Raw genomic sequence first — 24,000 nt, 5'->3', positions numbered from 1 at the left:
TTAATACTTACAATTAAAAGGTAGACGGTTTACAAGTTGATTAGGTTTCTTTCTAATTCACCTACAAAAATAGTCAGATTTGCAATAAAATACTAATACACCATAAAACTAAGTCATTGCTTAGATCATTATATGCCAATAAACCTGTATTCCCAAGAGACTACCTTAAGCATTTGCTGCATTGTTCAAAAATGTAGTCCATACAAATGCAGTTAATTTGTTCATCTGTTTTTGGGATACCCAAAATTTGGTGAAAAGTTTATATTTTGATGAAATGCATGGAGTTGACAAAATAGAAAAAAATTTAAGATCTATGCTGGGCATTAGTAAAAATCATCATTTAACCTCCAAAAGTTAAAAAATTAGTCAGTCTCTAGGTAGAGGGTAGCGTTTGTTCCAACATGTGAATATCTTGAGATAGTACAGCTGTCCCCCATTACCTTTTAGTGATCCACCATGTGGCATTACAAATGTCCACTGGTTTATTCTTTTAAAGAGGACCGAGAAGGGCGCCTCTTATGCATTCTCTCCATAGAACAGTGCTGTTGTGGTTAAACAGATGCTGGGAAAGATCACCAAAGGTGGTTTCCATTGGCAATTATTGCTTGATGGAATGGGCCTTTAATCTAGTGATAGGCAATATTCTGTAATACTCCAGCAAGCTTTTAGGTAACTGCACGTCTGATCTCCCAAACCATTCTCCTTCTACTACCACAAAGGTCACAAATCAATGTTATCACCTACAGCCTTGCACTGTACATAGTGGACCCCCATCCATGTCTGAGATCAGAAGAAAGCAAAAGAGGAGAAAGCTTGTCAGGAGAACGGGAAACAAAATATTACTGCTTATTCCTCAAGATTTTTTTTTATCGATGGACTATGGGGCAGGGAGTTGGAAAGTACAAGAGTTAGTTTTGTTGGAGTTTAGTGTTAAAAGAGAGTAGAGAAGGTTTTTTTTTTTATACTAACTATCCTGGAGCTGTTTCCGAAAAATAGGCACCTCGTTTTTTGTTTTATTTTTTTTTTAGTTTGTTTTATGCTGCCAAAAGAAATAAAGTAACAGTGCACAAAATAATTAAAAAAATATAAAAACAAACACAAAAGAAAACTAAAACAAACTAAACCACCTGAAGTAGAAAAAAAACTAAACACTTTTTTCAGCAATGGCAAAACTAATTCAGCAAGTCTGCCAAAACCACTCCTATTGTGTAGGTTTCAGCTTTATTTAAAGAATAGGAAAAAAAAAGAAATAAACGAGTAATAAAGAAATGAAAAACAAGACAGAACACTAAAGTAAAATATTGCCATCCCCAAGGCTCTTTAGTAAAAATGATTTATTGTCACAAAACATGAATCACTTTTGGAAAATACTTTTTCCTTAAAATGAAGCTTGTCATCGGTTTTCTTTTTTACATGAAGGAATTTAGCTAAAACGCAATCGATGAATAAGAGTGGATGTGGACACGAGTAAAAGTGATTGTATGTGAAGTATGCAACATGCAACGGCAAGGGGGATTAGCACAATTTGTAAGTTGACTGACTCCGAGGAAAAATCACCATGACGGTATTAGGCATGTCTGGTTTAAATCTAGTGTTCCAAGCAAAAGGTTCTATTTTACTATGACACATTCAGTTATTTATCATGAATATGGGTGTAGGTGGACAAAACAAGACTCCAATATATCTTTACTTTTTTATATGTTAAAAAAAGACATGTGACCAAAATATACTAAAAAACAAATGTATCACAGTAATTAAGTGGAGGGTGCACGAATCTTACAGCCTCTCCAAGGAGGGGTTTTTGCATTCCTAGCATCTCTATAAGTCATACATTATTTGGTAAAAAGACATAAAAATTTTAAACCTGATATACCCAACCCTTCCAATGAGGAATGTCACGTTCTGAAGGGTTCAGTTTTTCATGGAATGACTGGTTTGAGATGACATGGAATGTGATTTTGTGATTTTTTATTGATTTATGTAAATGAAGCTCATGCTGAGAAAAGAAAAGCATGCATGCTTATCCTTCCAGCAGCCGGAGAGCTCAAACTCTGATGCTTGCTGTTCACCGGCTGTTACGGTTATTCACCAGTTGTGTGAATACCTGCTCATCACTGACACACTGTGGTTCCTTTAGCCGGCTTATACATCTTGGTGGCATATCAGCCTTTGGGATGACGAATGCCTGCAGACGCTGGGAACCAGCACCATGGTGAGGTCTGAAGACATGGAAAGCTAGAAGGCAGAATGTCACAGATATACATGCGCATCTTTTACAGCATGGGCTGTGTTTACCCTACGGTGATAAGGTCACTTTGAAGAACTTTATTTCCAACCAACAGCAACCAAACACCAATTAAGCTCACTAAATGTCACCTGAAGTTTGAAAAAGTTATAAAGCAATATCCAAATTCGCCTAAACCACCATATGCCAGATCAAAGTGGGTGCTTTGATGCTTTCACAACCAGCTTGACAATTTTAAATGCAATGTCTTTGCTTTGTAGATATATTCAAAATAAGAGTTAAAAAATGCCCATATTTTTGACCATTTACAGTTAGTCTGGACTACAGCTGTCATCAATATTCAAAATTAGTTCTAGGAAGAAAATGTTCCAAAGTGTTTCGTAACCTTTAAAACATGGGGAAAACCTTGAAAAATATTCAGGTCTTCAGGGAACCCCTACTATATCCACAGCTCACAGTATATTAGCAGTGATCACTAGGAAGAATGTCTCTTACATTGCTGGCCAGTCAGAGAAATGCCCCCCTACAGTTCACCAAAAAGATCATTTCTCATTGCTCAAGGAACCTCTAGCAACATCTGGAGGAACCCTGGTTGAGAAATAATGCCCTAATTATGACATATAATGATATAGTGCACATGTTCAGTGGAAGGTGAACGTTCCCCGGCATGGGTACCTCAGTCACTTACCATTCAAAGTACAACAAATACAAAAACAAGTCGTCTCTATCTTCACTCCATTAAAGAGTAACAGAGTACATTAGTTTCTTCAGCATTTGACACTTCCAGGAGTGCCGATACCCTTTCTCTGCAGAATGCTGTAGTTTCTTACACTGACCCCTACATCGCTAAAAATACAATAGTGACTTAGGGGTCAAAGATGGTACAACAGTATGCAGAGGAGTCCACATGCTTCTGATACTCCAAATCTGCGAAGAGTTTTATGGAGGCTGCTGGGCTGGAAAGGAGGGAAGGCGAGATACAAGGTGCCCAGAAAGGTGAATATAATTCTGCTTTTATTGCAGGGACCTGCGGTTAGGTTTTTTTTTTTTTTTGGTGGGGGTGATAACCATATAATTATAACTACAAGCATGTCCAACAATCATCTATGCAGTCTGACAAGGATCACTGGATCACAAAAGTGGCTGCAGACAGTTCTTTAGAAGGAAAAATAGTTCACACAGATTCATTTTTATGGTGGATCTATTTTACTTGAGTTTGGCTTTAAAGCAAAACAAAGACGAAAAGACAGAAGAGTCCTCTGCTTTGCTACATTAAGAAGGAATTCTTCATAGCAGCCTCTGCCAAGCACCTATCCCAGCTCTGACCTTGCAATATGAACTGTTCTGGGCTTCTTGGCGGTACCTGCCGCTGGTAAGCACATTATCTCCTAATCTTTTGGGAAGTCCATGGAGCAGCCAGCATGTTTTGCCTCAATGAATTATATATGTGTCAAACAAAATCACGTGAAACTTTTGGCAAAAACAGAAAAATATAGACATGGCATCAGTCAGGGGAATAAGATAATGCACTGCAAATGCGTGCATGATCTCATCATATATGGAAGAAAAAAATCTCATCTGATATTGTAACCAAATGAAAGAATAAATAAAGGGTTAAGCAGACCTTCCAGAGTGAAAGGAAAGTCCACTTTTCTGGCAGCCCCTTGTTTCCCCAACACAAATAGCTAGAACAAGCCGTTTGTACAATAAGAATTTGTCTACCAAAAATGTAAGAATACCCTTTGCCCAGAGTGCAGGGTACATCAATGAACATTTCAGGTGGTGCTGGAAACCACATGAGAATACATATCAGCCTATTACAAGTAGCTCATTCTCATAGAATTTAAAGCTTTGAGTTTTTTCGCTGTCTGCACTCATTCTGTAAAAAAGAAACTTACTTTTCTGGCACATGTTTGGGATAGGAAAAAAGCTTCTGTATGCCCTCAGGGGCCTGTTAAAGCACACGGCACCCACAACAAAACACCAAAAAGTAAAACTTGCAAACGTTGTGGGGAAATGAAGAACTGATTAATGCAATTCTATTATTAGGTTCCGGTTTATACAGTAAAGGTCAATAAAACCACTTTAAAGTGGACTTTTACTAAGGCCCTGATGTATTAAAGCTCTCCAAGGCTGGAGGGAATACACTTTCACCAGTGAAGCTGGGTGGTCCAACAAACCTTGGATGATCTGGTCTGGGATTCAAAGCATTTGATAGCAAATAGCAAATGACATTGAAGAAATCCATTCCAGGTTTGCTCGATCACCGAGCATCACTGGTGAAAGTGTTTTCTCTCCAGCCTTGGAGAGCTTTAATAAACCAGGCCCTAAGAGTTAATGGAAGCTGCCATTGCTGAACTACTTCTTTAGAACACTAATTGTCTGAATATAAAACTAATATTTTGGGGTCAATGCCAAATGAAGATAACTGTGTGACAAGTTGTGCCAAACTAAACACCTGAGCTGTATACTCATTCTGAGTCAGTAACAAGAAAGTATTAAAGTAGGACTATTTTAGCTTTTCCTTCCTAATAACAGTTTTTTGTTTTTTACACTCACCTGTTCTGTAAACTTTTGCTTCTCTTTCACGTTTCCTGATTTTCAGTCATCTTGATTGGCCAAGTTGGGATAATGTAACTTCTGCACACATGTTCATCCCAGCAGCCCTTGGGTACCTGGCATATCCCATCATTGTACACCAAGCCCGACATGTACAGCTCAGCATTATTTTTAAAAGCCGATAGCTAACAGGCAGGTAACTAAACTTTCTTGCAGAAGGGACATCACCTGTCCCTTTCCGCAATAAAGACCTGTCTGCTTGCAAATTTCCAAATATAGGCAGAGGATCAAAAACCCATTAGGACAAGCTGAGTCAGGTCAGCAATGGCAGCTACACATTCTCTGCGAGTAGGTTCTCTAATGTTGGTGTCCTTTAATGTATTTCAATAAAATGACTCTAAAATCTCAATTCTCATCAAAACTTTTGTTGAAATGAAAAACTTTTGCCCATCTGCAATAATGAATAAAAGGTAGAATGAAATGCTTTACTAGATGTTGTTCTTAAAGGAACATCACAAGCACTATTCTGTCTTCCATTTTTACCGTATATAGCCCACGGACCACAATCAAGGACAGAATAATATTGAATAGTCTTCTTAGAGGTCATGCAGAACAGTCAATGAAGACGTTTGCTAATCTATTTATATTTGTGTATTCCTGTTTATCTACCAACATCTTCACAAGATGTGCCGAGACAGACAAGCAAATCAGAGACATAAAACAGAAGAGCGTGTTAAGGAAACCACGATTACTTGGCTGGTAAGCAGAGAAAAAGCATCTAGTGATGGAGAATGAGTCGATGACAGCAGAGAAAACCCCCAAAAGTGATGGAGCATTTATGAGCAGAGTTGTGGTTTGATGAGATTGCTGCTCTGTGTGTCAAAAGATTACAACTTCATAATACTTCTTTCCTTCTAGAGACGCAGAGAAAAAAAATATATTTAATAGTGAGGACCAGACGTCACATGAGTTACAAGATTGTAAAATAAATGGACCCATTGAGCGAAAATTAATGTTTCTACATTATATGGATGCTGGTGTGCCAAATCACAGATGGACTTCTTACTACCAAAGGGTCTTTTTTCTACTGCTGAATTTTACATAATATAAAAAAAAAGATCAATGCCACTGAAAGTTAAACCCTCCCCCCCCTCAAATGACCCTTTAGAGCATCAACTACAACAAGTCCAGTAAGATATTGTGGCAGTATTAACTAGTATTTTAAATAAAACTGCAAATTGAAAAATCTTGAAAAACACTTTTAAAAAGAGATTGTAGTAAATGGTTTTATATATACTTTTGACGACTACTTTACCCTTAAATGAATAACCCCTCTTCCTTGGTGCGTAATTAAAAGATGCCAGACTTTATGTTTTGGATACAAATGACCAATAAAGCACCTATCATATAGGAATATGTAAAAGGAGTACAAAGTAACCACATAAAAGGATTACAATAAAACCAAGATTTTAAATAAATTTAATTGAAAAAGGTCCCTGGCTTTAATACATTGAGACAAACTTGCAGAATTGAAATGCTAAAGAGTAAAGGTCTTAGTTTGTATTCTGTTTGTTGGGTTCAAGTTATTGGCTGAAGATATTGGATCACCATAACTTTTAATCCAAAGGCAGCCTCTACACTTCATCACTACAGGTTCCTTTAATACCTACCTCCAAATAAAAACACTTGAATGAATGTGAGCATTCCAAGTGCACTGGATTTTTAAAACAGCCACTGCTGTCTCTTCAGAAGTTCTACATGCTCCCCGCTGAATCCAAGCTAGATCTTTCATCAGGAAGCTTGAGGATTTCGAATTGAAGATCTAGAGGTCTGACTCACAGGGGGCATGTGGGAACTCTGTAAAGAGACAACTGCAGTGTTCAAACCAGAATTGATTTTTAAACTGGGTAAGAAGGGGCTGTAGGCGGTTGGCAGCCCCGGTATGGTGATTCAACTCTTCAATAACCACCCAAAAAAAGCAGAGTGGTTACTGAAAAGTGCGGATTGGTACGCCTGGCTAAAAAGGTAGAAAATTGCATATAATAAGTTAGGCTTTAGACTTTGTTCTGACCTCCTGGGCAATGTCTTTGTGCCATTTTACATCTTCTGGACTCTGCAATGGTTGGGCAAGGGATTGTGTCTTTTGCTGGCTTCTTCACTATCTGTCGTGTCCTTGTCTCTAGGCCCCACTTGAAGCCACATGTCCTGTTATTTCTACTGCAAGTTCCCCATTCACTCCAAGGTCCTACCTCACAACCATCTGGGAAAACAAGAAAACACATGGCGTCTGTTATATTTCACTTAAAAAGATCATGTTTGTAGCTCAGCATTGTTTCTAAAGAGAAAATGATGTGCTGGTCCATATGTCTGTAGATGGTATAGGCCAAGGAAGGGCCTATTCAGTGATTGGTATAATCAATATATCTTCAAATTTTGGCAATAAAATATACCAAAAATTCAACACATATACTGTAAACAGATTTCCCTTACCTACACATTCCATGGTCTCATCCAGTGGTGCAAAACCTTCTGGACATTCCCTAAAGCAGCGTCCTTTGTGAGAGTAATATCCATCTTTGCATTTTGTACAAAAATCTCTACTAAAACAAGCATCACAATTCTCAATTCTGCACCCTGTAAAGAGAAGAGAAAAAAAGTAAATAAAATACAAAAAACTTGTTATTAAACCCAATAAATCATGCAGGGACTAACATAAGAGTTGGGTGTCCCCATGCCCAATTTTAGCAAAGGGCAAGTTTCTGTGGCACAATAAGACACACCAGTTCATGTCCCTGTTAACAGATATTAAAAGAGAGCTTAACTTTTAAGTTCTCAAGTATGTTAAAAACCCCTTGCTGAAGACCAGAACCCCAAACCTGCTATGTCCTAGCTTTGTAAGGGAAGAGAAATCTTATTGGGTAGAGTAGACAATGGGCCTGATTTATTAAAGCTCTCCAAGACTAGAGAAGATACACTTTCACCAGTGAACCAGGGTGATCCAGCAAACAAGGAATGGATTTCTTATGTCATTTGCTGTATGTTAACAAATGTTTTCAATCCTGGAATAGATTCCTTCCTGGTTTTCTGGATCACATGGGTACACTGTTGAAAGTGTATATTCTCCAGTCTTTTTTTTTTTTTTTTGATGCTCCTGGCCTTGCGTCTTGTCGTGCTACTTCTCCTTCCACATGAATGATCTGCACATATTTTTGAGGAGGTAATCACAGATAGTGGTATTTGATGTGCTTTTCAATTTATCAGTCTCTATCAGTCATTATTTCCTAAAGAAGCGGATGCTGCGGAACGCGTCAAATTTTTCATATATGTGAGACTATGTAACTATAATGCTTTTAATTAAATATATCACCATGTGTTAATTGTTTTATAGGAAACTGATACTTTTAGAGCACAATCTTTTTACCAGTTCCAAAAAAAAAATTTTTTTGTAATTTAAGTACCTAAAAAGTTCTTTTGTTTTGAATCCTTGTGCATATACTAATATTGATATTTGGGATGAGGCACTTGTATAAACCTGTTTGATACTATCAGATTTGAAAAGATGATTTACTTGAAAAGATAATTTATTATTAATAATATTAAACAGGATTTATATAGCGCCAACATATTCGCAGCGCTGTACAATAAATAGGGATAAACACAATAACTCGTAAACCTGAATGGCACATAGGGCTGTATTGCCAACTTCCAGTCTGACTGCTGCAATTGAGTCCCATTTATTATTTTTTCATATACCATATCTGCAATTTTTTAATTTTTATCTCGCTAAAATTACACTTTAAGGTGCCATGGAGCCACCTTGACAGGCTTGTGCCCCCTTACCCCCATCACGGATTGCTACGAAAAACTGGGGAGGAATAGCTAAACACAACTCCCCACGGTCATGGAGGTGAACATAAGTAGTTTCTTTTATCCCCCGTGGTCTAGAATGAGGTTATGTGACGAGTTAGGTATAAATAGGGCATAGCTAAGTTCTTCTTTCTTCTCGAAATAAAATACGTGCAGTTTTCTCTTTTAGTGTAATGGAAATAGGTCAGAGAAAAAGGAGTATGTGCTGTGGCAGAATGCTTTTCTACCTGGAGGAACAATGGGCACACACGTTATAAATCAGGTATATTATAGGGAAATTGTGGCTCATTTCTGTAACACTATATTCAGCATCAATGCAAACTAGCAGCAGACATATGGAGTTACAGCTGCGTGCATTTGGAACTCATTTTATACGGCACGATCCTCGCACTTTTGGTCCATTGCATAAATCATTCTGGTCTCATTGTGTCTGAGGAATATAGAACTTCTGAAATAACCATTTGCAAACCCCCCAAGGCTTTTTTCAATCTATAGATTTTTTTTTACATACATACACAATATAAAATATATATATATATATATATACACACTCAATAGGAAACCCTATGGGCACAATTCAGACTCTTGAACAGCAAAGGAACCTTTGTTTGACATTTTATTTATTCAACAGGTCAAATCAAGTCATTGACCTGTGTCAAGGGTCAGGAAGGTCACAAATGCTCTGAGCGCGACACTGATTTTTTTGTTCAGAAGCTGAAACTATGTTTCTTAGATATCAACATGTTCTAAGGACTAGTGTTTAGCTCTTTTTGTCCATCAATCAGCCTTAGACTTGGCCTTAAACGTTGAACCTGAGTGGTGGCTGTGGACAAATGACTCCTTTCTTTGTCTGAACACACTGATGCATTAAGGCCCTAAAGCTGGCTGTACACAACTTACATTTTGACTCCATTTTATATCCAAATGGCAATGCAATGAAAACGGGAGTATAGGGTTTTTTTTCAATTAAAGGAGATGGAGTATACCCCAAGGGAAAGATCCAATCACTTTCTCTATGCTATATTTTTTCCCCTAGTAGACGAAGGTACACTTGCAATACTGAAAGCAAGCCCTCAAAACTGTAGACTTCCTTATGAAACTGCTTTAGTAGTGGCCAGCCCCTGCTGCTGTGCACCTTCCTATATAGCATTAAAGCACTAAAGGGTAGTGTTATGTGGTATTAGAACCCAATTTTACTTTGCCACTATGGCTATGTAATGCATTTTAATAGCCAAAGTGGCAAACTATGTTGTTGATCTTTTTCCCTACCTTGTGGCCAACAAATTTCCCATACCTTAATCTACTGGGGATGAACGTATAAGGGGCCTTATATTAGACACCTGTATCATCATAGGGAACTGTCAGAGACTATGGATATATACAGATGACCAAAGACTGCCAACATGCTGTGGTTGGATATGTGCTCCAGAAAACTGGGCCTGGAGATTTGTTACCGGAGATTAGTAGACATCACTGTAATTGTAAGTCCTTTACAAATCAGTGCTTCTACTACTGACTGTTGCGATCTACACAAGTACTTTAGTCTGCAGCCTGGACTTCATGGCCCCAGGCAATATACAAACAAGTGCTTCACAGTCTTTGGTGAAACCCAGGGGGCATATGAAAAAATATAGGCTACCAGTGTGCCTAAATTTTCTGATATAAGAAATGCCCGAGCAAAGAAAGTCTGTTTGAAGACTTGATTTAAACCTCCAAAAAAGGGTATCAACTAAACTTTCCACACTGATTAATAGCTAACTCAGTACACTCCAAAAACTCTGAAACCTATAAACTGCAGTATGCATGTTTAGGGGATCTTTAATTAAAATAATATTCAATTTGGCAAGCCCCTCTGCATTGCAATTAGCTTTTTTTTTTTTATTGCCGTTCTCAGTTTCCAGACCTGCTGCACCATACCAAGATTGCTAATTACGATTCAAAGTTTGGATTTACTAACTTTGACACAAAAAATCAGCAACAGTTTGTTCAAAGGTCAGTCCAAATGATAACATGAATTAAAATGCCTAAAAAATACGGACACTTTACAAGAAAATTACATAAATGATGTGCCGCGTCGCAATGCTGAACAAAGGCAGGATTAGTGAACTATGCCAGACTTGCAGTCACATCAAAGAGGATTGGTTAAGATGATTGAACCAAAGTGACATAAAGACATTTTTTTATTACTCTGTCTGGGAAATTTGGCAAAAGCCGACACTGCTAATACTTTTTAAAAAACGTTTTAGGGTAAAACCGTATTTAGAGCAGCAGCGCTAAACTCTGGTCCTCGAGGGCCACCAACACAGCATGTTTTCCTCATTACTATGTAGAAGCACAGCTACATAAATTAAAGTGACCCAATGTCTACCCTGTAAAAGAAGACTATAAACCATTTAAAAATAGAAAGTATAGCCAGCAGCACTCAAGGCATCTTTATCTCTATTTAGTATCGGCCAACAAGGGTTTCACATGCATCCGAATATGTTTTTTTTTTTTAAGGTTTGTGGCCTAAAACCTTCATCTCCTGATCTCCTGATTTGCAGAGCCACTTGGTATTCAATTCCTTTGCCATTACCCATGAGTGCCAAATATTTTATTACAGACCTATTCTGTTGGCTATGCTTTCAATCATCTCTCTAGAGCAGCCATTCTCAAACCAGGGTTCCTCTATAGGTTCCATGGGGATCCTGGAGCTATAGATGATTGACCTCCCATTTTTTGAAGCCTGCATAGTTCTTGAACCAACTCTACTGCAGAGTCAGCTACCTAACACCAGATATCGTTTTATCTTTCTTTAAGAATGGCATTCAAAACAAAGCATTGTAAGAGGAATATTCTTCCAATTGACCACTAATGACAGAAGCATTTTCCCATGAACACCTAATGAATTTTTTAAGCCAGGGTACCCGAGGATCTTGGTGTAAAAGACTGTTCTAGAGCGATGGTCCTCCAAAGTCCTCTGGGAAACCAACACTGGGACTATGAATCCCTCTTAGCATGTATTGGTTCTTTCTATTCACCACCTTACAGGGCACAGTATTGATGTAGGAGGTGAGCAGAAAGAACCAGCGAGAAATCCAGGGATACCAAGAAGTGTACCTAAAGCCATTCAATGCACTTGGTGTGAGTAAGAGGGGTGCATTCTTCTGTAATTGCTAGAATTAACTAGTCACATCCCAGCAAAATCAAGGTAAATTGCCTTTTAGTCACTATAACTATTTATGCAAGAAAAAAACTGCAAATAAACATTTAAATTATGTGATTTTGCCAATACATGGATTAATTTAGGTTGAGGACAAGGCTTCAATAATCCAATTCTGTTTAGCAATGAGAGCACACTTTCACTTACAGACCAGGAACAAGAATCGGCACCGTTCATGATCATGTGATCACCAGTTACGGCATACTAATCACATGGCTGTGTTTGTTAATAGTTGTAACAGACAGTGATGGCCACCAAGTTTCTTTCTGTGCACATGGTCACTTTGTTTGTCCATATACCAGCCTTTATTAAAATAAAATCAGAACTGTTTATCTAAACATTATAAAAAAAGGAATTTATGTCTTTAAAACAGGTGAAAATGTATGTAGACAAAGTAATAAATTATTATCAAGTAATAAATTATGCATCTGTGTGGATGCACACAGATGCTGCTCAATTTATTCTTGCCATCCAGGCATCACAAAAGGGTTAACAAACTGAGGACATGAGGAGGGTGTATTGTGATCAAAGACATACGCCAACAAACATGAGGGAATATGTGAGAGCTATACTGTCAATGTATATGAATATGAATTTGAAGGATGTGTTTGATTCATGTGGTAAAGTAACAGCTCATACAGAACATCACCCTAAAGTGCCATATGTGATCACGGCATACATTGTAATCCTTCCGGGGTGGGGAGCCTATTAAAAGAATTGGAATATAGTAAAGAATAATAAAAGTTTTGTTTAACCAGCATAGTGAGAACTTTAGAATATTATCATGAAAGGCTAAAGATTGTCTGTTAGGCTACCCGCCATACAGTCTACTGTGTGTACTAATGGATGATCATGTGACGAGTATCATCCTATGATGGTGGGAAAAATCACACACAATATATAGTCCCTTTATGTTATTCAATCTATGGAACCTTTTTATCATCTTTTCTGTGGAGGCCCTTAAGCAGTGGGAGTGAATTTATTTATCCATTCATTAAAAATAAAGAAATGAGGTCATGGGCCAACATATACTTTGACTTTAATCTACACATTGTAGGCTGGCCAGTAATAAAATGAATGGGTGAAAAAAAAATCAAGTTTAAAGAGAGCAGAATGTCAGTTTTTTTCATAAATGAGTCCCATGCAACACAAGCTGCACTTAATAGCTGATTAAAAGATAAGCAGAGTGATTTAAGCAGAACTAATTTCACAGTTTATGTAAGGATTTGGCTTTTGGCAATATTTTACCAAAGTAAAACCTCTGCTTAGATAAAATTAATTGATTTAATTAATTAAAAAAAATCTATCTTTTTTCACCTTTTTAGTGCGTGTTTTAGGGTAGTTTAGCTTATTGAGTATTTTATGCATGTGTTTTTTTCCCCTGTGTTCTGTGCAATATTATGCCTCCACTACAACTTTATAGTTCAGTGTTTCTTTAGTAAATAGATAAAAGAAAGAATCAGGCAAATAAGGGACCAATTTTAGCAAACAAACAAATTGAAGATTGTAGAAAGAAGCTTAAAAATAAACCCCACAAAACACCTTTATTTTGCCATATGTTGATTCTACATTTTGAGGTTATTTGCCAAATCTCACAATTTTTACTGCAATTGAAATGTATTCCTAGACATCAGTGGGGTTCTACACCAGCCTCTCTCAGCCTATTTAACATGGAGGAACCTTTGAAATAACTTTCAGGTCTTCACGGAACGCTTACTATATTTACTATTTCCACAGCTCACAGTATATTAGTGTGGTGGACAGTAGAAAGAAGGCTTCTTACATTGCTGGCCATTCCCACATTGCTGGCCATTGAAAACCAATGGAGTCCCAACTTCCGCATGCATACATTACTTTTAGGCAAAACAGTACTGCTGGCTTGGCTACCAATAAGCTTGCCCACACACTGGCCTGACCTATGTATGCTCGCCAAGAATGGAGAGATTAGACTATCAAGGGGGCACCTGGGCGATCCAGCAAACCTAGAAAGTTCGACAATTGAAAACATTTGTTATTTGATAGCAAATTATTTTTAGGAAATCCATTCAGGGTTTGCTGATCACCCAGGTTCTCCTATGATGGTTTATCTTCTCCAGTCTTGGAGAGCTTTAATAAAATCAGGCCCTCTTCTGACTTCCAGCAGAGAAGAATTTCACGTTTTCTGATAGAATACCAAGTTATAAAAGAACAAAAATTTGCTACCAAAAAAAAAATATTGGACCATTTAATTTAAATAACAAAATGTAATATAACATTTAAAAGTTATATAAAATATAATGCTGGGATATTCTCTAGAGGTGGAGAGGAAGGTACCTTTATTATATCCATTCTATATTACAGGACTTTGTCATGAGATGAAATATATCACAGTCAACTGAAGAGTTTTGGACATCAGCATTCCAGAACATTTAAAGCCAAGGGGCAGAGAGGGTGAGATGAAATAGAATCATATATAACACAATGACTTACTGGAACATCTGTTCATGTCAGGTGCTCTTAGTCCGTAGTATCCGGGAGGACAGGAATGTAAACACTCTCCATACTGTCTCATCCCTTCTCTCCGCAGAAAGAAAAACAGTTTGGGTTGGCAGCGGATGCAGCCATTGTCTCTTGAACATGACAGACAACCTTTGCAGATTGGATTCGTTCCATAGCTGGCTGTAAAATAAGATATCCACAAATCAGTTTACAAAGCCACACAAGAAGTTTACATTTTACACTAAGAAAATAAACCTTGCACATTTAGCTTTGTAATTGTTTTACTACACTTCAAAACTTCTCAAAATTTACTGAAACTTTTTTTAATCTTTTTATTACAATAAAATATTTCAGTTCTAAAATTACACTACCAGCAAAAAGCTTAATACAGATAAAATGCATTTCAATTAGGTTCAGCCAGATACAGACGCCTGCCTGGCAGCACAGCCACACGCTGCATCTTCTAGAGAGTACATTGAAGTCTAGTATTAGAAATTGGAGATCCCACCACCTATGATTGGGCAATACATTGATCCATAGATCCTTGTGCTTGTTCAAAGTTAAAAAAGAAAAAAAGTCCTTATTGGCCCAAGTACTGGAACCCTTCTCCTTAGCAGCGCTGTTCACGGAATTACAGGAGGAAGAAAAAAGACTAATTCAGCTACATGTTCTATACAAAATAGCTGGATCATTGGATGTTCCTTTTATCCAGCATTTACCCGGTTTCAAAATGCTTATTGCACACTCAACGTGACACTGTTCTTATACCATAAGTTCAGAAGACCTAAACTACTTTTTCCCCAGACAAATTCTCCTTGAAACAAAAAAAATCTTCATTTTGTTTCTCCAGGGCCTGACATCCTTGATTGCATGGCTAAGCCCTATTACCCCTCATTCCCTTGACCAATGAGAATGTCCTTGCGGACCACTGAGAAAGTCTTATATAGCCTTACTAGGCACCAAGGAACTTTACCTAGATAGGTGCCCTTTCTTGCCACTGAGGTGCTCTTATTGGATATGTGGGCTTGCTGACCATTGATGTACTCTTTTTGGATGTATGGCCTTAGTAGGCACCAAGGAACTTTAACTACATAGGTGCCCTTTCTTGCCACTGAGGTGCTTTTATTGGATATGTGGGCTTGCTGACCATTGATGTACTCTTATTGGATGTATGGCCTTACAAGGCACCATGGTAGTTTACCTGTATAGGTGCCCTTACTGGTCATCACGGTTTTCTTTCTGATATGTTCCCTTTCTTACCATTGAGGTACACTTTTTGAATAGGTGGCCTTACTAGCCATGGAGGTATTTTTATTGAATAGTTGATCTTGCAGGCTACTGAAGTTGTCCCTTTTGGATAGGTAGCCTTACTAGCCACTTAGGTACTCTTATCACATGGGGAAATGGAGAATACATTTTCTGACTAAACTGTGTAATACCAGGCATCTTGTGGTGTCTGCTTTTTAGGCATGAGAATAGTACCCATTTAGACATTAAGTATGGGAGCAATACTCCCAGAGGCGTTTAAAACATGACCGTAACCCCTTCCCCCAGACAAGTAACATACATTATATGGGAACATTACCTCTTCCGTCACCCAATACTGCACCATCCAAAGTCACCATACAGGTAAATTCAATTTCAAGTCCTATTTACCCTCACCAAAAGTTGTAAATACTTAGCAACTATCAGGAGCATCTGAGAACTTGATGTAATATCGTTAGACTTCTTAAGAAATTCTTTAAATAACACAAATAATTAGAAGGCCGCAGCATAAGAGTAATAGAAGTTTCTGAAGTTTCAAAAGAAAAATCTTCTGTCAGTCAGACTCTGGCCTGTCCTGTGTTTATGTTCATGTTCCCTGTAGGGATTACACATGGCTGCACAGTGTCAGCTGCCCTTTCATGTTAAGTGCTACTAGTTTGGCCTCAACCCATTGAGAAATGACAGCGACATGGGACAATTACTCCAAACGCCACATAAGAATGAAAATAAATTAAATGGCAATCATCCTTTAAATGTGAAGAAGTCCACTAAAAGGCTCATTATTCCTGCAATGGTTGGTTTACATTTGACTGTTATGTTTCCAAATACACTTAACACTTGGTCAGGGCGCACTTTACCGGAAAAAAAGGGCTTCTACTTCTCACAAGAAGAGCTGTGTTCTTGTGTATAAGGAACATTTGCCGTTTAGTCAAAATACAGTACTGGCAGTAAAAAGCACAGAGAAGAGACTAAGGGTTTGTGTGGAAATAAAAACACATTACTTGGTATTTAACTATGTTTTATTCTATAATCCTTGAATTTGTTTTTCTGTATTTCTTGGAAATTGGCTATTGGAGTGTTGAGTTACTCAGGCATGGATTTACCATCATTGGGTATATTACAAAACGGTTTCAAGGATTACTAAAAACCCAGTTCTTTGTTTCATTAGAAACCACCAACACGGATCACAGATGCATTATTGTTTCATATTGGTCTTAATATAGTGGACCTTTCAGTAGCTTTATTCTGTATCATAGGAATTGTTACAGAGGTATTTGTGGCATCCAAACATGAACCATTGGGTAATCAATACAGACTTGTCTATTCCCCCTAAATTCACCACCAACTGAGAAAGCTATCTACATGTACACAGGCAATGCCTCCCCACTAGACCCCCGTCTCTTTTCTTCAATCGGGCCCTTTGTAGAGGCTTAATTGTCTGCAAACATGGCTAAAAAAATTGTTGAATTGTGGGAAACAAGCAAAACCAGGATTTCATAGCAGTGTTGTTTCAGTTAACCTGGAGCTTTACATATTTGCATAAATAAATCCCTAGTATGTTACAATATACAGTAATGTTATACCATTTTGAAAATACTGCACCTTTAAATCATTTAGAAAGTATGGAAGATTTAAAACCTGTAAAAGGCATTTTTGGTGCCTGTGTCCAACTGGGGAGATTTTGTTTCCTGTCCTGAAGACACAACAGGAACACAGGGAAAAGTGTTCCAGTTGAAGGATTCTCCCTTACGTCTTGTTCTGATGACCGTCCTAAAATTTTGGATCCAATAAAGTTTGTCTCAGTGACAATACTCTGTTAAACCAACAGAGGAGGGAATCTCCCCAGTGGAAACATACATGACCGGGGTTGCACAGAGCTTCAGTGTTCCTTCACCCAAACTTCTTACCTAACCCAACACCCCTTTTTCCTGGAATAACAACACCATGATCACCCATCGTTGAGTTTATTAGCCAAAATAAACAAATTAAGCTTACACTTTTCCTCACATCAATATCTCAAAAGGTTGCTGGTCCTTGAAGGCGTTACCAAATCCCCTTGGGGTCTGCTACCACCCTTCTATTGTTGGCTCGGAAACAATATCCAGCATCAGCAGCCCATTGAGCATGCCACTATCACCATGTTTTACCAGAAACATGGGCGACACCACTCCTAAGATGGATATATCTCCACCATACCACCAAAGTCGCAGCTCACAGGGACCTCAAACTGCTGGACTTGTTAAACACCAAACATCCCTGAAGAAAGAACAACGAGGGGGTTCACACCTTCAGCTCTAAATGTGGAATCCCCCTACTTCCAGTTACTTCCACTAATACACTACCTATGTCAGACATTGAAGGACAACAGCAAGAAATGTGCAGACACCAGAATTTATATGACCATCATCCCTGAGCAAGGATCCCAATCCAGGACAAAGCTGCTGACCCTAGAAAATGCCTGAATAACAATGGCACAGTCTTTCAAGACAAACACATATCAGACGTAGGACGTAGTTAGCATTAAACCACTTGCAGTCATTTCTATTGAAGATAGAAGTTTTCAGATTCCTATACCTGACAATGCAACTGTGACTAGTAAAAAAAAAATCATCAAACACGCTGGAAAAATAAAGTATATATTAGTTGTTCTACCTTCAAAAGGATATACAGTGGTTTATTTATCAATAATATTACTGAATAATACCCAATGCACCACAATGTAGAGAAAAGGAGGCAACTGATTGGAGCAGTGGTTGGTTGGCAGACTGTTGGAAAGTCAGGCCTCTGCTTTGTGGGTGAAAGCGGCAGTCTGACTCTCCTGTGTGTTGCCAGCACATAGTATTATAACTCTATTTTTGCTGCAGTACTTGGTGCTAACAAGTAAAATTGCCCATATTTATGATTACATATGCAGCATTATTGCATTACAGTAATACCAATGGGTAAATAGGTTGTGCCCCCTTCATGCTAATTGTTGTAGGACCTTTTATTATAGTCCCCCTTTTAATCAGAGATTTTGTAATGCAGTTAGAGTGGCTATAATGCAAAAAGCTTTAAATGAAGATTCTAGAACTGATCATCTTCAATATTAACTTTCGTATCACTATACATATGCAAACGCTCTCTAGCTGTCATCTATCGTGTCACATGAGTACCCACAATACCCAGATGTGCATATACATTTCCATGTTCAGAATTTCCAATCAGTATTGGTCTGATAGGCAGCAGCAAGCTCCTGGAATGGAGTTATTTTCTCTAAATTTATTTAGGCCTATTATGATGACCTCATGTATTTATTTTAAAGCTGAAATCCATTTAGGAAGGTACAGTTGCGCTCTGAATCTCCATACCAATAAAGATATTGATTTTTGCTCCTATTATTTTACATTCTGTGCATCTGTGGACACTAAAGACAAGGCACTATAAGTATACCTTGTGTGTTTTATTATTACCTGCTCCTGATTAGGCACAATTAGAGAGATTCAGCAATTCCTTTTTACAAGGAGTTAAATAGATGTAGATATAAAAACTTTTACATAAAATCTTAAGTAAAACCCAATTACAGGTAAATTAAAAAATGTACCCTGCACCAGTTCTTAGATGACAGTGTTGGGCTTTAAAAGTGACCCCTATTTAGCAAGCATGGGATGAGTGAAACTAATTGAAATGTTCACAATTTTGGCAAAACATTAGGGAAAGGACATTAGGGAGTTTTTCTGGATAGGGTGCATTGGGTTTCCGGAAGCTTATTTCATCTATCCTGGTCATGTACTGGTGCAAAAACAGCCCCTGAATGCCCAGATTATTAAAGATTATTTTCTTTTTCCAAATCTGGGCATTGAGGGGTTGTTTTTGCACCAATACATGACCAGGATAGATGAAATAAGCTTCAATGAAAGCTTAGGTCTTTCCTTACTATAACCCTAAATTTAGGGATTATAGTAGACACACAACACACCCATATAAAAACAATTCAGGGAAAAAATGAACAATTTGCTAAAATTTTTAGGCTTATCCTTATTGAAAATCATTTCAGCCTGCCTCTGCAGCCTTCTTAATATGTAAAGCCCGATTTCCATCACTGGAGCCTGTAGGCACACATATTTTAGCACCTAAGACCCGTCTGCTAGGAACACCACTATTACACAGAACATTTTGTCGTTTTCCTGGTTCTAACTTCCTTAGCATACTGTGCTTGCACGACCATCATTTAATTGTTTTCAATGTGGAGAGATGTACATTAAAAACCAAACGGAAGCTACACACAGGCAGCATGGTTTTCATTGGGCTTCACTTATAAAACAAGGAATTTGACATTGCATAAAACATTCCCTGATGGAAATCAATTACGGTCATTGAAACACGTGTAATAAAGATATGCTTGGAGTAACTTTTACTCCAAGATAAAAGTATCATAAATATATCTACCTATTCAATGGCCCTATTTAAAACCCAGCTGCTGAAAGTGTTCTACATTGCAGAGTATGTACAATATGTGGTCCCTTACCCGTTCGGTTCAAGGAGGAAGAAAGTATTAAACTTAAATGGTAAAATATTTACAGCAACAGAATTTCAATACACAAGTGGATAGACATGTCCATGTTTTTTTTTTAGGCAGTATTTTCAGTAAAAGTATATTAATGCTTCTTTTACATGTGAACTTTTTGGTTAAAGTGTAAAATAGAAATGTTTTGAATGTTAATGTAAACCCTGAACATTTAGTTTGCACCTCTATTTAAGTACGGTATATATATGTGATAGGAGCTTATATAAAGGTATATGGGGTTAAGAGCATCCATGTTGAGAGTACATGTGTAAGGCAGTGGTGGGTCATAATAAGTAACAAATGTTCTTTATCAAATATATTCATTACATTATAATGCATAACTACAAAGCATATTAAAGCCTTTGCATCGGAGGCCAAATTTATACATTTTTAATAGCTAAAGTAACTTAAAAACCATCAGTTACCTAGCAGATGTCGATGTCAAAAAGTCAACAGCTCGTTTATCAAGTCGCAGACTTCTAGTGCCCACTTCAAAAACTTTCCTCTACCCCATGGAGGTGGCAAGAAAAACACAATTATTTAGGTAAGGGAAAAGAAGAAAAGATTTGCCAGTTCTACTGTAAATCAAAGTGGCTTCAGAACACAGTTGGAATCAAAAGGTAGATGGGGAAAAAATCCCAACCATGTGCCAATGGACGCCAACAGGAACAAAAAAAAATGTAATTACATTAGCTGAACTTTATTGACCAAGAATTGCTTTTTGAACTTTGCGGACAACTTCTGCAAAAACTGTTAGGATTGATTAAATAACAAAAACAAGGTACAGTGATTTAACTAACTCCTAAGGCCATCTCATCAACCAATAACAATGTCATTGCTGGTCAGTAAGGCCCGGAAGTCAGATCAGAGTGATAAAGTGAAATTAAAACCAGACCAAGAAGGGGGTTTTCTTGCTCTCTATTGTGGTGTCCCCCCTAAGAAGGGGTCTGGTTTCTGAAAGTTTAAAATGGATCACAAGACATAGACATAAATATATCAGATAGACATAAAGAATATTAAACAATATAATATATTCTTTACATTTAGTTTTTGCATATGCATTGCATACCTCAAACCTTTCTAAGATAGAAAAGACGAACAATGTTTAGAAGCAAACCTTTAGACAAAAATGACACTCCCCTGTCACCCCCCCCCCCCCCCCCCCCCCCCCCCCCCCCCCCAATATTACAAACCATGAAGAATTTACACATTATCAAACATTTTCTCATCACGGTTTTTCATACTACTAAACTAACCAGTGTAATATGTTTAATGTTAATAAAAATGTAGTGCAACCCATAACATTTTTATAATGCATTCTAATCATTTCAATACTTACCCAATTATCATTATTACACAGTATTTATATAGCGCCATCATATTACGCAGCACTGTACAAAGTCTATAGTTGTGTCACTAGCTGTTCCTTTAAAGGAGCTCACAATCTAATGTCCCTACAATAGTCATATGTCATCAGATCAATTTTGGAGGGAAGCCAATGAACCTCACTGCATGTTTTTTGGATGTGGGAGGAAACCGGAGTACCCGGAGGAAACCCACGCAGACACGGGGAGAACCTGCAAACTCCATGCAGATAATGTCCTGGCCAGGATTGGAACCTGGGACCTAGCACTGCAGAGTGCTACCTCTGAGCCAGCGTGCTGCCCAACTATACTGACTATAACCCCAGTTAGTATAGTCTGTAGTGCTGTCCTCCAAATCTTCCGCAGTAGTCCTTTGCTGGTCTTCTTCATGGCTGAATGATACCCAGGATATATCAAAACCAACTTACTGTGATCCTAAGGCTTCGGGACCCACTGGGGGGGGGGGGATAGAACATGAAATTGGCTCAATGAGGCAGTTGGCTGCATTCAACTTTGGCCAGAAGCACAGGTAGAAGTTTAGGATCTTGGTTCAAAGCATAACCAGGGGTCCCCTACATCTTACCTAAAACCTTTGAAAAGGTTCTATAAGAAGCAATCCTTTATTATTTAAAATTAGACTTAAAGAAAGCAAATATCTACCAAGTGCTGACAGTTTGAACAATCATTAGCCAAAACACAGAAGCCATTAACCAAGCCAAGGTACACAAAGATAATTGGCACTCACAACATAAAGTGGCCTTTTACAGGAGTAAGCATGACTCCTTTTTGTGTTGACAAGGCAGTATGCCTATTTCTCTAACCTTTAAAGAGATTTTCTCTAATATCTGAAAAAATACAAGATTTGTATTAAAAACTCACTTTGTGGTGTTTACCACAAAAATGTTAACACAAAAATTGCATATAAAACATACAAGGTGCTTTTGGTGTCCAAACATGAAAAGTAAAATTAATTTAAAAGTGTAACATTCTAAATTTATACAAAATGTAGATAAATGGCACTTAGGAGCACCCACACCTAAGAGGATTGTAGAAGGCTGTACAATTGTGCCTCATACACTTGGCTGTGATGGTCACATCCAGGATCATAGATCTGGGGTAGCCAATTATACATGTCCATAAACACTGCAAACATGACTTGGCATAAGTAACGTGGCTTTGGTTGGCCCAGATATCCTGGAGACTTTATATTGGAATAAAATCATGACATCTCTTGCTCTCCGTAACGTTCTTAGTTAACCAAGTCTATACTGCTGTTGGCCAAAAGACATAACTTGGAAAGCCATGTGACCAATTCTGTGTTCTTCATGTGTGGGATTTAACACTATAGTGACAGCTGCACTAACAGCTCTCTACACAGCAGGAGTTAACTGGTGGCATTTCAATTACACCATAGCCTATAATAAATCAATTACATTATTTAAAGCAGTACTTAAGTGGAAAAAGAAGAAATTACTAGTTTTTTTTGTAGAAGACATTTTGTGGTCCATATATCTAATTGAGTTTGATTGGAAAAATGTGGAAATCCTGGATGAATCTTGAGTAAAAATATTTAGGAACAGACCTATTTTTATGTATTTTACCCAAAAAAGGTTTTCCCTTTTAAAAGCTATAGAGCAGTATAAATCTTCTATATCTGTAAAAAGTGGGAACAGAGCTAGGGGCCAAGGATAATGCAACTCCAGCATGTATGTTTGGTATTTACACATTATTATTTAATATCAGAAGGTGCCCAATGCCTATAGAAAGCAGAAGACAGGAAAAACTGGAGCGTCAGTACAGTAGTATCACTAGAGAAGAGCAAACTAAGAGGCAAGTATTCGTGCATGTTATAAAATGAGCTCCTGCACCCCTCCCAATGTAGTACTGCTTTAAAGCAGAAATTAGGGTATAAAAAAATAAAAAAAACTTGTAAATCCCTCATTGCACTCTCTAAAGCAAAACTCACACCAGATTAATCCATTGGGCCTGATTTATCAAAGCTCTCCAAGACTGGAGAGGATAGCCTATCAAGAGTAAACCTGGGTGATCTAGCATTTGCCAAAAAATACAAATGATTTACAGTAAATCCATTCTGGCTTGCTGAATCACCCAGGTTCTCCCATGATAAAATATCCTCGCCAGATTTGGAGAGCTTTACCACATGAGGCCCATTTATTTATGTGAGCCCACTGTAAGCTTCATAGGTTGGCTATATCTCAGCCCCATAATTACAACTCACCACTGAAGGTACTAGGCTTAGCCTTAATAAGCTGATGAAATAAAACATTTAGCATATGTAAATGTCCACCCCTCCTAGGTAATGACAACAATAAAAACTTAGTAGTAGTAGCAGCAACATTTAAACAAGTATGTGGAATTCTAAAAAGAAAATAAAAAGCTTTGATCTGCTTTTCTCTTTAGAAGTTTTGTTCAAGTATCTTCCAGAGTAAGCAACTCACCTTGTGACTTGCTA

At 37.8% G+C, this 24,000-nt stretch overlaps 1 protein-coding gene across 1 annotated transcript in view; it reads right to left on the bottom strand.

Moving 5' to 3' along the window:
- RSPO2 (R-spondin 2) overlaps positions 1–24,000 on the bottom strand; it is an 80,872-nt gene that overhangs the window by 17,911 nt on the left and 38,961 nt on the right. Inside the window, exons 3-5 of the mRNA XM_072413275.1 lie at positions 14,343–14,531; positions 7,295–7,438; positions 6,876–7,064 (exon numbers count right to left, since the gene is read on the bottom strand). Of these exons, the coding sequence (XP_072269376.1) occupies positions 6,876–7,064; positions 7,295–7,438; positions 14,343–14,531 (522 nt within the window). The remainder of the gene's footprint in view (positions 1–6,875; positions 7,065–7,294; positions 7,439–14,342; positions 14,532–24,000) is intronic.

The sequence above is a fragment of the Pyxicephalus adspersus genome, chromosome 5, assembly GCF_032062135.1.
Source record: "Pyxicephalus adspersus chromosome 5, UCB_Pads_2.0, whole genome shotgun sequence".
Classification (NCBI taxonomy): domain Eukaryota; kingdom Metazoa; phylum Chordata; class Amphibia; order Anura; family Pyxicephalidae; genus Pyxicephalus; species Pyxicephalus adspersus.
This window is presented reverse-complemented; position numbering and strand designations above follow the sequence as displayed.